At 41.6% G+C, this 15,190-nt stretch overlaps 1 protein-coding gene across 3 annotated transcripts; it reads right to left on the minus strand.

Annotated features, from left to right (window-relative positions):
• Window positions 1–1,899: 1,899 nt before the first annotated feature.
• jmjd7 (jumonji domain containing 7) lies at window positions 1,900–13,191 on the minus strand. 3 transcript variants are annotated; one of them, XM_087137107.1, is made up of 9 exons: window positions 13,036–13,191; window positions 11,848–12,001; window positions 10,756–11,033; window positions 10,371–10,427; window positions 9,560–9,655; window positions 7,939–8,175; window positions 7,108–7,581; window positions 6,549–6,954; window positions 1,900–6,499 (listed from the first exon to the last, which is right to left on the minus strand). In XM_087137107.1, the coding sequence occupies exons 1-7, from the start codon at window positions 13,097–13,099 to the stop codon at window positions 7,424–7,426; spliced, it is 1,044 nt and encodes a 347-aa protein (XP_086993233.1). In that variant the 5' UTR covers window positions 13,100–13,191; the 3' UTR covers window positions 1,900–6,499; window positions 6,549–6,954; window positions 7,108–7,423. The 3 variants fall into 3 exon arrangements, with proteins under 3 accessions (XP_086993233.1, XP_086993234.1, XP_086993232.1); XM_087137108.1 differs by lacking the exon at window positions 6,549–6,954; XM_087137106.1 differs by having other exon boundaries at window positions 1,900–6,954.
• Window positions 13,192–15,190: the final 1,999 nt, after the last annotated feature.

A 15,190-nucleotide genomic window follows, 5' to 3' on the forward strand; every position in this document is an offset into this window, starting at 1 on the left:
AGCGAATTTGATTAAATTAGGTCAGCCGCCTTGCGTTTAATAACCACTCCATCTCTCGCTACAAGTACTCGTAGCTTCAGCATCTGCTCCCATCTGTCGCATATAAATATGTCTAAATGAACAGACCCATTATAACAGTGCTCAATGCAGCCAATGTCACGGCCTTATGAGACCTCGCGCCAATATTGGACATCTTTGACTTTCAGTAATTACGTATAAGAACACCCTCAGCGCATGTCACTTAACGGGGTACTCTACACGGTGTAAGATCTGTTAGAACTAACAGATTGTTCAGATCGACAATAAAGTCAATTGACTTGTTGACCTTTTACTTAAAGGGCCTTGGTTGGATTAAACGCCATTATCTTGTGCAAATGTCTATACGTCTGAAGTAACAGTAATGAGGCGTCCTTCCTGGTGCAACTGTTTTGACTTCCTGTATTTCAGTCTGCCATGTTCTATCTACTTCTGACACAAGAGTGAAGTGAGAAAGTAGATGAAATCCAATGTAATGGCTCCGCCGAAAGTGGGAAATTAATAATAAAAAAAACAAGGGCTTGAGTTCTCAAACAGGAGACGTAATTTATTTCATGTTACGTAATTACTTTCAAGATAGTAATCTACGACACTTGAGGGCGTTTTACCCTGAAGTCACTGTACGAACCTAAACTGCAATTTTCGCTTTGATAAACTTGCAAGTGCAGCTCGCTACAAAGAGTAAGTGCACGGGTGCTTTCTCTTTGGTACCTACGGTGCATTGCAAATCACTGGTTAAGCTGTATACAATAGCATTATCTGCATAAATAATTTACTGGACAATTTGAAGAGTTCAGTTGGGGGGCATTTCAATACATCAAGATGATGTTTAAATGCATGAAATACATCATACTGCTAGAAATATCAAAAGACAACATCAAGTTCTGCTGACAAGCATGCTGGAAGAAAAGGCTGATCAAAGCAAGTACTATACATGTGTGGGGAAATGTGAACAAGAAGAGAAAAAGACAAAAATAGACATTTACAAAGCTACTTGTGTGCGTGGGTTGGTTTGAGCATTTTTAATATTCGTAATCAATGAATAGAAGAAAAATCGAAGTGTACAGGGAAAAGAAAAACGTACAGTCTCAACTGCACTGCTGCTGAGAGAATCAATAAATGGTCTCACAGTACCGAGGGCTTGTGCACTGCAGTTGCAAAAGTTGTTATTAATGACAAAACACGGACATCCCGCTGTTTGGTAAACAGGAAACGGTCCACTCAGAGGGCGTTATTAATTCTCGCGCGTTTTCTGAGAGCGGCGCGGAGTCATGGTTGATGTGCAGGGCAGGTACTTGACCCTTCAGGTAAGACACCGGGGATTCTCCATTACCACAGGTCCGCAGGAAAGCGGCTCTTCCTAACGTGGGAATTTAATTAATTGCGGGCCACCGGCTTCTCACCAAACATTAAACCGGGCGGGTGAAAGTTGACGGATGACGCAAACCTTCAATGGCGTAGAGACACGCAGTGACGTGTTTGAACTGTGCAGCATCGAGGACACAGTCAGGTAGGTTTCTACGACTCGGCATTTTATTTGGAGGTGTGGTATACTTCCCGATCTCTTCAAATACCGAGATATCCTATAATTGTAATGGGCGCAATGCGCAAGTTGGGTTGCATCATTGCATCGCGGTTGCTAAGCGTACCATTCAGTACTCGAGAGACACAAGTACCAAGTATACAAATACGAATTTCAATAAGGCTGATTTTCAGTCTGTCTCCACTCGCCAGCGTTAAATTTACAACAAGAACGTCAGTGTTGTTCCAAATTTGACTGGAACGTAAACGCAAGTCAAAAAAATGTGAGAAGGGATAGTTATAATTCTCTGCATAAATACCAATCGTGCTGCAAAATACAAGTTATAAGTTAATTTCAATTCAAGAAGATTTATTTCCACACTGCGGAAGAAACCTCCTATAAGCCAAAGCTTGTGGAAGATGTGTCCAACAAAACAAAACAAGACAAACTACACTTATTATAAACTCTAAGAATAACAGTCTGACTATAACGGTAAAAGTAAATTTACAAGACAAACGTAACACATTTTCAATTTCAATAATTACAGATACCAATGCTAACCTATACATGAATAACGGTTAAACAAAGGTAGACATAAAATCAGTAACAGCTGAAACAGCTTTTAACATATGACTGAATTACGTACTCTGAAAAGTCAGAAGAAATGTTTTTAGTTAATACTTAAATGTATTACTGAAAGAGCAATTTGTTATAGACCCCAAAAGATAACATAACGCAACATAACGCAACTGGCCGAAATTCAGTTCATGATAAGTCAAACAAGTTAAACAGAACGTCTTCAATAATTATCCAACTGAAAGACCAATCATCACAAGTATAAAAAGTATTTTAAAGTTCTTTCCACGGTCAGTCAGCATGTCCTTAACAACCCAATGCATGATCTCCTTACACGCAATGTCACAGATTTATAAGATATAGTTTCGGAGGCGACTATACAAGATTCGATTCATTTTTCCTGAGTCCAAGAACACATTTAAGCCTCTGTCATGGTGACTAGTTATGCTACAACGTATTCATTTTTTTAAATGGCTGTATGGAACTCCAGACGGATATATGAACTGTGCTGAGGAAATCACCTGTTAAAGGTGCTTGTAATATTTTAATGAAACACCGGAAACCTTTTTAATAAATTGGCAGCCATTAATTCACCGATCTCCTCCAATCCAATGTTGTCTTCGCATCAAGAGAAACTTTCTGGATGAAAAGGGATTCTTCTGCTGATTGGTCCAAGCCAGCGAGTGGCTCAGAGCAAAAAGAAGAGACAGTGTGGTATTAGCAGAACAAAGACATGATCATCCAATTACCTTGACGACGACTTGAAAGCAAAGAACAAAACCATCACTTCTGCAACAAGGAACAACCTCGCCGTTGTTACTTCGAAAGAAAACATGGCGTTGTGAGTAAAGCAAAGAAAGTGCAAGCACACGAATTTAAATGATCAAGAGGCATTTTGGCATCTAGGAAGTATGTCTCCCTTTTCGCAGGGATCCAACTGTTTCAAAAGAGACAGCTGGAAGGCCTCTTATAGGAGTCTCCCAAGATTTGCAAGGTATAGCAACTATCTAGAAGATCGCGACACTTCCATTACAACTTCACAAAGCAGAAATGCAACTCCTCAGATGAGGAAGATTGCAAAAGTGTACACTACATTCGTGAAACAGTGATGTAAGGTTTAAATTTGTCCCATAAAAGTTGATATAAGCGTGGCCCGACAAAGAGTTGAGTTAAAGTTGAGAACTGGCACGGTTACAAACTTGGGTCGACGGTGTTTTATTATATTAGGAAAACACGGACTAATATCATTGGACATTAGAGAGGAAGACAGGGCTAAAGACGGAGAGAGGACTGACTAGCATGAAACATTTTAGGGGTGATTATATAGAGTGGGATGCAGGCTGGGTGGTATAACTTCCTGAAACTGTGGTCAGGCTTGCAGTTGTAAATTATGGCCTAGGAATCTTGGGGAGGTGGGGCAGTACTTGAAAATTTATCACAAACAGGAACTTCATCAGGATCTTAATTACCAAGAAATTAAACGGAAGTAGGATCAAGGATACGTGAGTGACCAATGTCTAAATGACTAATTCTGGGCTAACATTACTTCCATCTATGAAAAAGAAAATGTCCTCATTTTTGAAATAATACAAAAGAAATGTAACCTGAATAAATGGGAAAGTTTAAAACCTTAATAAAAAGGAATAATAAAACAACTGTGTGGAAGTCTTCTCGCAGAATACAGAAAGAAAAGACAGAAAGTTACTTTAATATAATATGTAAAATGAAGATTCAAGGGTCATTACACTGAATACCATGTGGAAAGAAAATAATCTCAAATGGCAGATAGTGTCATTATCATAAAACCCTAACAGGAAAGCACTTAAATGTAAGCTGTTATAATCAAAACAAAACTTACTCTACTTAACAAGGACAAGGAAAATTAATAAAACAGAGTAAAAATTATACACAAGAAGTGAACATGGTGAATTCAGTCATGGAGTAAGGAACAAATCAATGTGAAAACTGCATCTTGAAAAAGAGGTTGATACTAATATAGTAACAGATCTTGGTAAAACCAAGACAACTAGGGCAAGTAATTAATCGGCCACTTCGTGTGTGTGTACTTGTTATGGGTACACTTGAATTCGAACCAGTTGTGGGCGAATGTGGAATGGAGTACTGGGGGAAGGTCTGACAACGATCGGTTGGAGGTTGAGTTAGGTGGTGGGAGGGTTACTGATGGGGTCGGAGGTGGAAGGGAACCGGAAAGGGCAGTGTAGCGTGGGACTGGTTTTCGCTGAGGCAAGTGTGACAGGATAAATACATGTAGGTGGGATGGGTGAAACATATGGCTTCAATCGATTGTAATGTAGGCGTCTGGGTTTGGCATGGGGATTGCATAGGTCGATGATCGAGTAAGTTACCGGATGTTGGTCATCGGAGGTGTGGAGGGACAGAACCTTGAATGGGCCTTTCCATCGAGGGGCAAGTTTACCACGAGCATGTACGGGATCGTCGTGCCACACTAGATCGCCGGGTTTATAGGGTCGAAATTTGACCTTGCTGTCATAATGAACCTTCTGGGATGTGCTGGCTGGTTCCTGAGCTTTTGCCGCTTGATCGAATGCGGACTTGAGCCCGGTGTTGTAAGATACGGGGGATGCATATGTATCCAGAGGGGAGCCAACTATAATGTTAGCGGGTAGACGGGGTTCCCTACCTTAGGCAAGGTAGAATGGGGAAACCCAATGAAAGAATGAACAGTGGAATTGTAGGCAAACTGTGCTTGATGTAGAACATCGTCCCATTTACCGGGGGTGGTGAGAAGATATTTTGCCAGCTGATCTTTTAGGTTACGATTGAACTGTTCAACTAGTCCATCAGGTTGATGGTGGTAAGAGGAAGTACGAGTTTTGTTGATACCGGCTAACTTAAATAGTGCACGGATGAAGGCACTGCCAAATTGATGGCCCTGGTCAGTGTGAAGGGTTTCTGGAAAACCATGCTCACAGACATATTTCTCAAAAATACGTCTGGCAACAGATAGGACAGTCTGATCACGGAGAGGAAACAAGTTCACGTATTTTGGGAACTAATATCCATGACCACATGTATGTACCGGCTGTTCTTAGAAGTTAGAGGCAATTCTGTTATATCTGTAAGAATACGCTGGAAGGGTTTATCCGAGTTGGCTACTTTCACAGGAGCTATGTTGCAGGGAACGGGGTTTCGGCGGGACTCGTATTCGCGGCAAGTCCGACAATAGCGTTTGATGTCACTGCGAATATATGGTCAATAGTGTATGTTGAGGGAACGCTGGTAGGTCTCTTGGGGGCTGAAATGACCAGCGAGGTTATTGACATGGAGAGGGGTTAGTACAGCTAAAGGGATGGAGGAATGATCACTTGACATACTCGCGGTTTACCACTAACCGGACAGGATTTACGGCACAATAATTCATCAATGATAGCTAGTTTGGGAAAATCAAGCAAAAGGCGACGTTCGGTCCGTGATAACTTACGTAAGTGCGATTGAGGTGGACGATTACCAGTAGTAACCCGAATAATGGCTGTCTGGATGTTGGGGTCATTTTGCTGGGCTGACTTAACATCTCAATCCATATCCAAAATGGTGCATAACGCAGTAAGATTCAACTGCGTGGTGGTCGAGTCATTGACCGGAGCAGAAGTAGTGTTCATGGGCATGGACGGGGTGTGTTGAAGAAAGTGACATTTACTTGGTTTGAACTTTAGATGGAATTTCCGAAATCGAGACAGAACTTGCTCGAGGTTTGGCACGTGATCGGAGAAAGATTTCCCGACAACTATGACATCATCTATATAGACTAAGCAGATGTACCAGTGAAGGACTAATTCCACGAGGCATTGAAAAGTAGGAGTGCATTGCTTAGACCCATTGGCATGACTTTGAATTGATAAAGACCGTCACCGGATGTAAAGGCGGTCTTTTCCCTATCATCAGGGTGAACAGCAACTTGCCAGTAACCACTTGATAGATCAACAGTGGGAAAGTAGACTGATCCTGAAAGGGCATCGAGGGTGTCATCAGTACGAGGGAGGGGGTGTGAGTCCTTGATAGTTACTTTATTCAGTTTCCGGTAGTCCGATACAGACGCGGTGATTACTTCACCTCATTCATGGCAAATCAAAGCCCGTCATTGGCCGATTCCACCTAGCGTCTGCGAAGTAGAAATCATACTCGACTAGGTGACGTCATAGCGGTGAGTATCCACCTCACTGCCGTGCGGTAGTTTTTTTCTGGTAGCATAAAAAAATCTCTCTGGAACCCGCCTCTCCTCATATCAACAGATGCAGGTCTGCTGCAGGACTCAAACATCATCACACCTGCCTCTCCTCATATCAATAGATACAGGTCTGCTGCAGGACCCAAACATCATCACACCTGCCTCTCCTCATATCAATAGATGCAGGTCTGCTGCAGGATTTCACACCTGCCTCTCCTCATATCAATAGATGCAGGTCTGCTGCAGAACCCAAACATCATCACACCTGCCTCTCCTCATATCAATAGATACAGGTCTGCTGCAGGATTCTAACATCACCACACCTGCCTCTCCTCATATCAATAGATGCAGGTCTGCTGCAGGACCCAAACATCATCGCACCTGCCTCTCCTCATATCAATAGATACAGGTCTGCTGCAGGATTCTAACATCACCACACCTGCCTCTCCTCATATCAATAGGTGCAGGTCTGCTGCAGGACCCAAACATCATCGCACCTGCCTCTCCTCATATCAATAGATACAGGTCTGCTGCAGGATTCTAACATCACCACACCTGCCTCTCCTCATATCAATAGATGCAGGTCTGCTGCAGGACCCAAACATCATCACACCTGCCTCTCCTCATATCAATAGATACAGGTCTGCTGCAGGATTTCACACCTGCCTCTCCTCATATCAATAGATACAGGTCTGTCGAAAGACTAACACATTATCACACCTGCGTCTTTTCATATCATTGTTGAAAGACTCTAACATCATCACACTAGCTACCTCTCCTCATATCAACAGATGTAGGTGTGCTACAGTACGTTAACTTCATCACATCTGCCTCTCCCCATACCAAAACTATTATGATTGTCTGTTCCTGACTTTTCAGGAGCAGGGATCTTCTGTGCCAGTTTCAGGGGTGGGTGCTACCTTGAGCATTTTGAATGCTCCTGAAAAACTTCACTGCGGCACATCACCTCTTTGAGGCCAGCTTGTTATAGTGGACCATACCCTCCAGGAACTTGAAGTAGCTGTATTTGATATGATTGTCTGTTCCTGACTTTTCAGGAGCAGGGATCTTCTGTGCCAGTTTCAGGGGTGGGTGCTACCTTGTGCATTTTGAATGCTCCTGAAAAACTTCCCTGTGGCACATTGCCTCTTTGAGGCCAGCTTGTTATAGTGGACCATACCCTCCAGGAACTTGAAGTAGCTGTATTTGATGTCGTACTCCATGTCATACCAGAAGTTGACTGCAAAATAGCAGAGGAATAAAGCATGACGGATGAAAGTGCCAAATAAATTGAGATGCATTTAGAGGTCTCAAACAAATGCTACAACACATTCTGAAAGGGACCACTGGAAAGCATTGAAATAAAGCACATAAAAACGAACACTGCCGATAAAAAAGGTGATATGGCAAATCTTTTAGCCCCATATACAATGACATTTAAGGGAAAAGGACATGTATTCAGTTAAATATAAATGTAAAATTGAAAAGTTGTCTCATCAACATGTGCTAAAGAGTTTGCGCGTATGTGATGATAATTAAATTAACTATCCATTCGGTGAATAATGATCATCCCCAACAGATAACAACCCCTGTTTACCTGCTATGGTGCCATGTTTCTGTTGGACATGATGAAACCACAACGAAGGCAGGTACAGCACCTCCCCTGCACGCACTGTGCAATGGATGGGTCGAGAGTGGCCGTACTCGGGCCACCTGACCAAGTCGGGCTGGACAGGATCCAGTGGGATCCAGGGCACCTCGCCAACCTCTGGCTCATCAATGATATCAAAGTCGCCATTACCTGATACCTTGTAACGGGCAGCTGGGTAGGTACCTGTAAAGATGTGACACTTGAGGATGGCTAACGGCTGTGATATGAGAGTTTGTACACACCTGAGGGACATGGAGCACCTTAGGCAAAGCTGAGGGTGTCATGCAGGGTAAAAAAACTATGAACCACTTCGAAGCAGGCAAAGCATCATGCCAGTAAGTCAAAGAGAATTTGGGACAAACTCTACCAAATGAATAACATTAGTGCAATAGAATGGTTGACTACCAGTCGGAAATGTGTGAATGATGCAGAAATTTTCACTTCATCACTGTTTCACAAAGAGACAAATTTCTCACTGAAGAGTAAAATCTAGATTTCAAAGAAATCGCATTTGAAGTTGGTCTCTTTTTCAAACGCTTAATATTTTCCCTGTATATGGCACGCCTTTGACTTAACCAATGCTACTGCATAAAAGAGGGGGTTGTAAATGACAAAAAATGCCAAATAACCCTTTTTTAAGTCAATAAAAATTGTTTATTTTGGAAACAAACAACTGGCTTCTTTGTGAAAATGCTAAAATTCATGCAACCTTTGTCTTTCTGTGAAAACACATGCAACTTTGCTACAGCACATGCGAGGTGCAAAATTTTTACATTTGTATACATTTTCGGCATCAAATTCACTTTTTCGTGAAAATGGCGAAACAATTTTGCCCATAAATTTGCCCTTTATTGCTAACACTATATCTACGGAAGACAAAAATTGCCTCTTCATGAAAACGTAAAATGTGGTTTAGTTGAAATTTGCCCGAGGTAGATCTTTGTAATTTGGCTGATTTTAGTAGATTTGGTAAACTGATTACACCAACCTGTAGGCATTGCAGTCTATTTAATTTCGCCAAAAAAACATAAATTTGAAAAAATTATGATTTTGAGCCAAAATGTGTCTTACTGAAAATGGTGACGAAATGTGCAAATACCAACTCTGTAACAACTCAGATTCAACAGTCTTTGACAGTCTTCAGCAATCAAGACACTGCTGTCCAGCTTTACTAATTTATGGGGGACTAATGCCTTAGTTTTGTTTCAAATAAACACAAATAGGCCACTTTATATTGCAAGATTTAGCTACATGTGAAAGGATTCTTACTCTGAGACCACAGAAGTTAGAGTAAAGCACTGTGTGAGATTTATTACGCAAAGCATCATGACTGGTATGTTTTGGACAAATTTTGTTGTTGAAGAAAAACTTTTACGGGTAAGTAGTACCTTATGGATGGGGATGGTGGTGACCTTGCAAACACAAGGAATGTGAGGTGCTTGGAATGCAACATGCATGCTTGGGCGTACTAGACAGAATCTTTGGACACGGTGAAGTCTAACCTGGCATGCAGCACAATTTAAAAAATGAGTTAGAACTTATCAAAAAGCACTGGGTGTCTTCTTACCATAAGGTATGTAGGGCAGATCGGTCGGTGGGTGGAGAATGAAGTTCTTCTCTCCAGATATCACACAGTATAGGTTCTCATAATGGTCCTTGTGCACTAGTTAGGATACAAAAATATCATACAAAACAAGTCACTTAATTTGTCAGTGGTACCACAACATACTGACATCTATAGAGGGTTTGCATGGCTGCCATCTTGCAGGCTAGTGCTTTTGGCTCCTTAGGATATGCACAAAGGAGTTTCCCTGTGGAACAAAAGAACTGGCCTGCAAGATGGCTACCATGCAAAGCCTTCACAGACTCGTAGATATCTATAGATAGCTTAAGCTGGCAACATGTATCAACCAATAATCAGCTACTAGATAGCTGTATATGTACTTTATGAAAAGCTGCTGTTTTCAAACTGTTAAAAACTGCACTGCGACAAGCTGATCATATAGCATGGTGTAGAAACAACAGTGCTTCAATCACTTTCCCCTTGTTATAACTTGGGAAATGAACAGGCATCAAGGGCCTTGCCATTTAATGTGCTGCATCATGGCATCTTGGTATGGTGTCACTGGGGCTTGTGAGAAGCTTGTAGGTTCCAAAACACAATATAATCTGCCAATTTGTTCTTTTCGGTAAGGTACTTTCATTTCATAATTAAAAAAGAAGATAATGTGAAACTGCCCAGTTATATTGCAAAAGGATACTTCAGACTTTTTCTATAATTGTTTAATCGGAGACGCAGTGTACTGAGAACTGCTCATGTTGTAAACCTGCCTTTTTTCCACATCAAATCATACACATTGGCGGGCAGGAGTACTTACTTGAAGTTATAGCTTTGTCTTCACCCATCCAAAAGTTGACAGCATCTGGCTGCTTACCTGTAAAGAGAAAAAGTGCACAGACTCTAGACAAAACTCATGGGGAAGATGAGTTGCAAGACTCAGTCAAGTAATTTTCTTAGCTGCAATGAAGGGATGTTAAATCAGCTCACTATGAATGGCCAATAAGGAAATCCAACTTCCATTTTCATGAAAATGTTGTGTTTTAATGTTTAAAAGAATGCACAGAAAATTTCCTGCCGGATGCGACAAAGGAACAATACTCATTTCAAGTCATTTATTTCCACAGCATTCATATATGAATCCTGAAAACCTTGAGAGGGAACTCTGGTAAAACTGCTTCCTTACACTGATTCAATTGTTTTACCCAATGCTTCTGATGCCCACGGCAGTTCCGTCTCCACATCATCAATGATGTCGTTGAATTCTGACAGTAGGTTGGAGTTCTGTTTCTGGACATAAAACACCTCGCTTTGTTCCTGAGCGTGCTGCGCCTCTCCTGGAAGCCTCCCTTCAATTATATCGAGGAAAGATGCAAACTGCATCAGTCTCTCCTCGGGCATGACAAACTTGTCTTGGTAGACAGCGTCTGCCAGCCCATTAGGCGTGACTGCTACAGTCACTGTCTGGTCACCGATCTTTTCCCTGAAAAAGCCAAGTTCAGATATACTCACACTTTACATATCCCGCAAATTAAACACATTTCAACTCAAAGACACCTTCAATAATTAGGCATACACTTGGAATTCTATGAAATTACAACTGAAGCAGTTTTAAAAATAATCAACTGCAAAAAAATTTCAAGACTTGTTTATGTCACGTCTCCTTATATTTGTACATTTCCTCTCAAGTTTGTTTCCATAGTTAATCATGTGTGTATTAATTAATGAGCTAATATGAGTATTGTACTTCATTTTTGTTTGTTGGTTGTTTGTTTTATTGAGAAATTGATTTAAAGGTTATTTCAAAAGACTGGACCGATGTACGACCTCAAAGTGGTTTGGGGGCCAAGAAATTTGAAATTCCTGCATGGACATGATCGAGAATCATAAAACTCGAGAACAAAAAATTTCAAACAAGAAAAGTAACTGTTTACTCATGCAAACAACATGCCTGATAGGTGAAGTTGTATCAGTAGAAGTGCTTGGTTCCAAGTTTCTGTACCGAGTCATACATGTACTTGAACATGTACTTCCCAACTTGTGTACCGACAATGATCAAATCATCTTTTTTCTTTTTCGTACAGTGTAATGGGATCTGTGTCAGTTAATTATGTGCAAAGTCATTTAAGACACTTTACATTGCTCAACTTGGAAACTTGAATGTGTATGTTAATTGTTAAACACGATTGTAATTGTGTTTAAAATTTGACTGAACAACTCCATCTACTCAGGTTGAAAACTTCAGTTATGGAAATTTGGGAAACCTTTTGGCCCCTTTTGGCAGGACTTATTCTGACCTCAAGTAGGCAGGAGTCCATTTGGAGAGGGCACCCCAGTGATCAATACATCCCTTGAAGAGGACAGGTTTGTTGGGACAGACCCAGTCACGGTGAAACACCAAAGATGATGGCGGCCCATCAATTCGAGGTACTTCATCAGGCAGATACAGATCTGTGAGAAATTAGTTCCTAACACTTATTTTTACGGCTTACATTACTTTTGCTGGCTGTCAGAGAAAAAAAAATTGTTCTATGTTTTATTTATTTTTCAACTGACACCAACTACACTGTGCTTTTCACTGGAACTGTCACTCAAGCCATATTATTACTGCAGAAGTGGAGTGGCATCAGGAATAGGAAAGATGGAAGACTATTAGACGCCTATTCTGGCTCCAACTGCCATCTTTATGTTCATAACAGGGATAGAGAAGACAGCACACCAACTGGCCAATAAGTAAGGGTGCAAACCACTTAATAAATGAGCTGTCTTTCTCGGAGAGAAAATATTTTATAGTGCCCTTACGAATGCTTAAAATTAGGGAGGTTCACTTGTGTGGAAGAAAGTTACCATAGGCCTACAACATTTCAAACATGGCCGACTAGGCACAAGCTGAATCAAAAATCATGATGCGGTAAGTAATTACTGCATGCACACAAGCTGCATCTTGCAAAGATTTGTGAATTGTGACAATGTGGCCAGACAATACATCTGGTCAGACAATCTGAGATTATGCCTTAGGCCTAATCAAACTCATATTATAAAGCCTTATGGCAAATATTGCATGGGTGATTTTGCACAATGGTAGAAAGGCACTGTGGGAAGGAAAAAGGAGCAATGCTTGCTCCTTCATTGAGCAAAATCACCCACACAGTATTTGTGATAAGGGATGCTTTCTATTAGGGGTAAGCCCCCCCCCAAAAGAGTAATGAAAACAAGGTTAGAAGAAAGAGGATGAGAAGCACCCATAAACATCGGAATCGACCTTACACCATCGTTCATGCTGGTTTATCATTGTACTGGTGATGAACTAAAATGACGTTATGCTTTGCCCAACAAATGCAACGGGAACCTCCTCCCCCAAAAAAATCCTGGCGACAAACACGACAAACTCCGGCATCACTCGGACTAACGACAAACGTTAGGATTTCAACGTTAGCTGTTGGGCCTTGGCCAACTCCATGGTCTCAGTTGTATGAAAAACTGACCTCTCGCTTCCGTGACCAAGTGAAGTAGGTGGTCATCTACGTCCCATCCATCCACAGCGTCCATGCAAAATCACACAAATTGCTCCCTTTCCTCAGCATGCACAGCAGAACTTTACAACATGGTCGCAAGACGCCCGCCCTCTGTTGAAATATGAGACGCCCTCTCCAACTGGGGCCAAAAGTGGATTCCGACGATTACTGAGGCTAATCACACCCTGCTGAGACGAGCACGGAGTTGGATAAAATAAATGAATATTCAGTCATGATACCTAACTCTATGGTTTATGGTCCAGAGCTAGCATAGAGTTCTTTGGTCAAAGGACGTTGCAAATACAAGGATACATAGCCGTTTCTCCTGAAGCCCATTACGAACATCGGGCTGCGGCTTAATTGGTTGGGGGTGCGGCTAGAACTTCGCCTATTCAAGTTTCTTACCTAGCTTAAAGTTTGCTCTGGATGCACTTCACTAAATTGCTCGATTTCTGCTTGCGAGCGCATTAATAAATTTGATATGCAAATGACTGTTTACAATAAAGTGCCCAAATTAGGACCCACTGTAGATGTAATGAAATCAACCACCAGTGACTTGTGGCTTCTAACCTGGGGGTTTATCATCCGAAAAACTTCCAACTTGTGAAGCCAAAGTTTGCACGGAGGCGAGAGGCTACTTTCAGACCTGCTGGAGTTCATGGAATGTTTATTTAAGGTACTGTTTAAAAATCAAAGCCACTTCATTGCCCTCATTGCAAGTGAATGGATGATCGTGGAATCGTTGAAAAACTTTGAAAAATGAAATATATCTATAAAAAGGACCTTCACGGTCTATGCAATGCAAACCTGAACTTGGCGAAAGTGTAATAAGTATATGGTACTCTTGCCCAGGTTGAACGCCAGTCTTCTTTTGCAATGTAACGAAGACGTCGCCCAACCTGAGCAAGAAGTACTCAAGTAACTTTCTCAGTGCTTCGAGAGGACTAGAACTTAAAGTTTGAGGGAATTATTTACACACTCATTAGTCATTCCCAGAAATCCATGAAACCAAGGCCTACAGAAACCCGACATCTTGAGAATGTGAATCACTTTGTGATCAAAGAAAATAAAACAATCTCGACAGTAATGTCGGAATCTATGTGCCCATATAATATTTCTTACTCTTACCATACCCCAATCCAAAACATCATAATTGTTTCGCCTAAGTATACCATTCTTCCCCACAGAGTTGTCCAGCATATTAAAACTACAAGGACTTTTGCATTTAAGAAAGTAATACTTGCTTAACAGTTCGAAGTCGTGTTAGAAAAGCCATGCCCTCTTCTTTGCACGGTAGCAATCTGGCCGGACAGTTCTTTTTTTCTCCAGGGAAACCTCCTTTGTGCCTACAATGTGGAACGAAAGCACTGGCCTACAAGATGGCAGCCACGCAATCGCTCCATACTTCCATTTTAAAATGTTCTACCAGTGTTTATCATAACCACGGTGTGAAATAAGACAACCGTCAGCATTTCAGAGTCACGTTTATCCTCTAGCTCTATAGAGGTAGATACCTGTAGATACTTGATGCACGCTTTTTACTACACCATTTTTTGGACTTACCATATAAAAATATGATTAAAGACTTCACTCCTGAGCATCCGTTGTACAGCTTGTCCAATGACGTCACAGCTCACCCATTATGGGGGGGGGAGGAGGCACCGGGGCGACCCTCCCCCAAAAAGGAGCCAACAGAATGTTTTTTTTCTGGAGGATGATAAGAGAAAGGCGACTGTTTTGGTTTATTTCATTTCCTTCCCAATCAGAGGGGTGTGACCCTCCCGTATAGCTTCCCTTTTTAGAATGGCCATAAATGTTGGGCCTACGTCAGAAACTTCAAAAATTTTCTCCCCCAAGAAATGTTGCACCCTCCTCCAAAAGTTCGGTTCTGGATCCATTTTGAACAGTGCGAAAAAAACAGACGCGGAATATGAGTCAGAAATAAAGAAGCGGGCTAACGATCAGACTCGCTCCGGGTGCCAGCAGGGTGCCATGAGCGGCAGCTGTAGTGAGCGCCATCATTGATTAAAGTTATCATGTAACCAAGGCTTTCATGCGCACTGCCTGTAGCTCTGGGGTTTCGAATAGGTCGATATGAGACTAAGCGGAACCTCATTAAAGGGTT

Source organism: Acanthaster planci, linkage group LG05 (genome assembly GCF_054643075.1).
Source record: "Acanthaster planci isolate LZ-2023a linkage group LG05, COTS_SCS, whole genome shotgun sequence".
Taxonomy (NCBI): domain Eukaryota; kingdom Metazoa; phylum Echinodermata; class Asteroidea; order Valvatida; family Acanthasteridae; genus Acanthaster; species Acanthaster planci.

What these genes read in the sequence shown, in the direction of transcription:
- jmjd7 (XM_087137108.1), bottom strand. Translation starts at nt 13,099, where the DNA reads ATGGACGCTGTGGATGGATGGGACGTAGATGACCACCTACTTCACTTG. An exon ending in TCTGCCCTACATACCTTATG is followed by an intron (nt 8,176 to 9,559) that starts GTAAGAAGACAC and finishes ACATCTTTACAG; the next exon opens with GTACCTACCCAGCTGCCCGT. An exon ending in GAAACATGGCACCATAGCAG is followed by an intron (nt 7,582 to 7,938) that starts GTAAACAGGGGT and finishes GCTATTTTGCAG; the next exon opens with TCAACTTCTGGTATGACATG.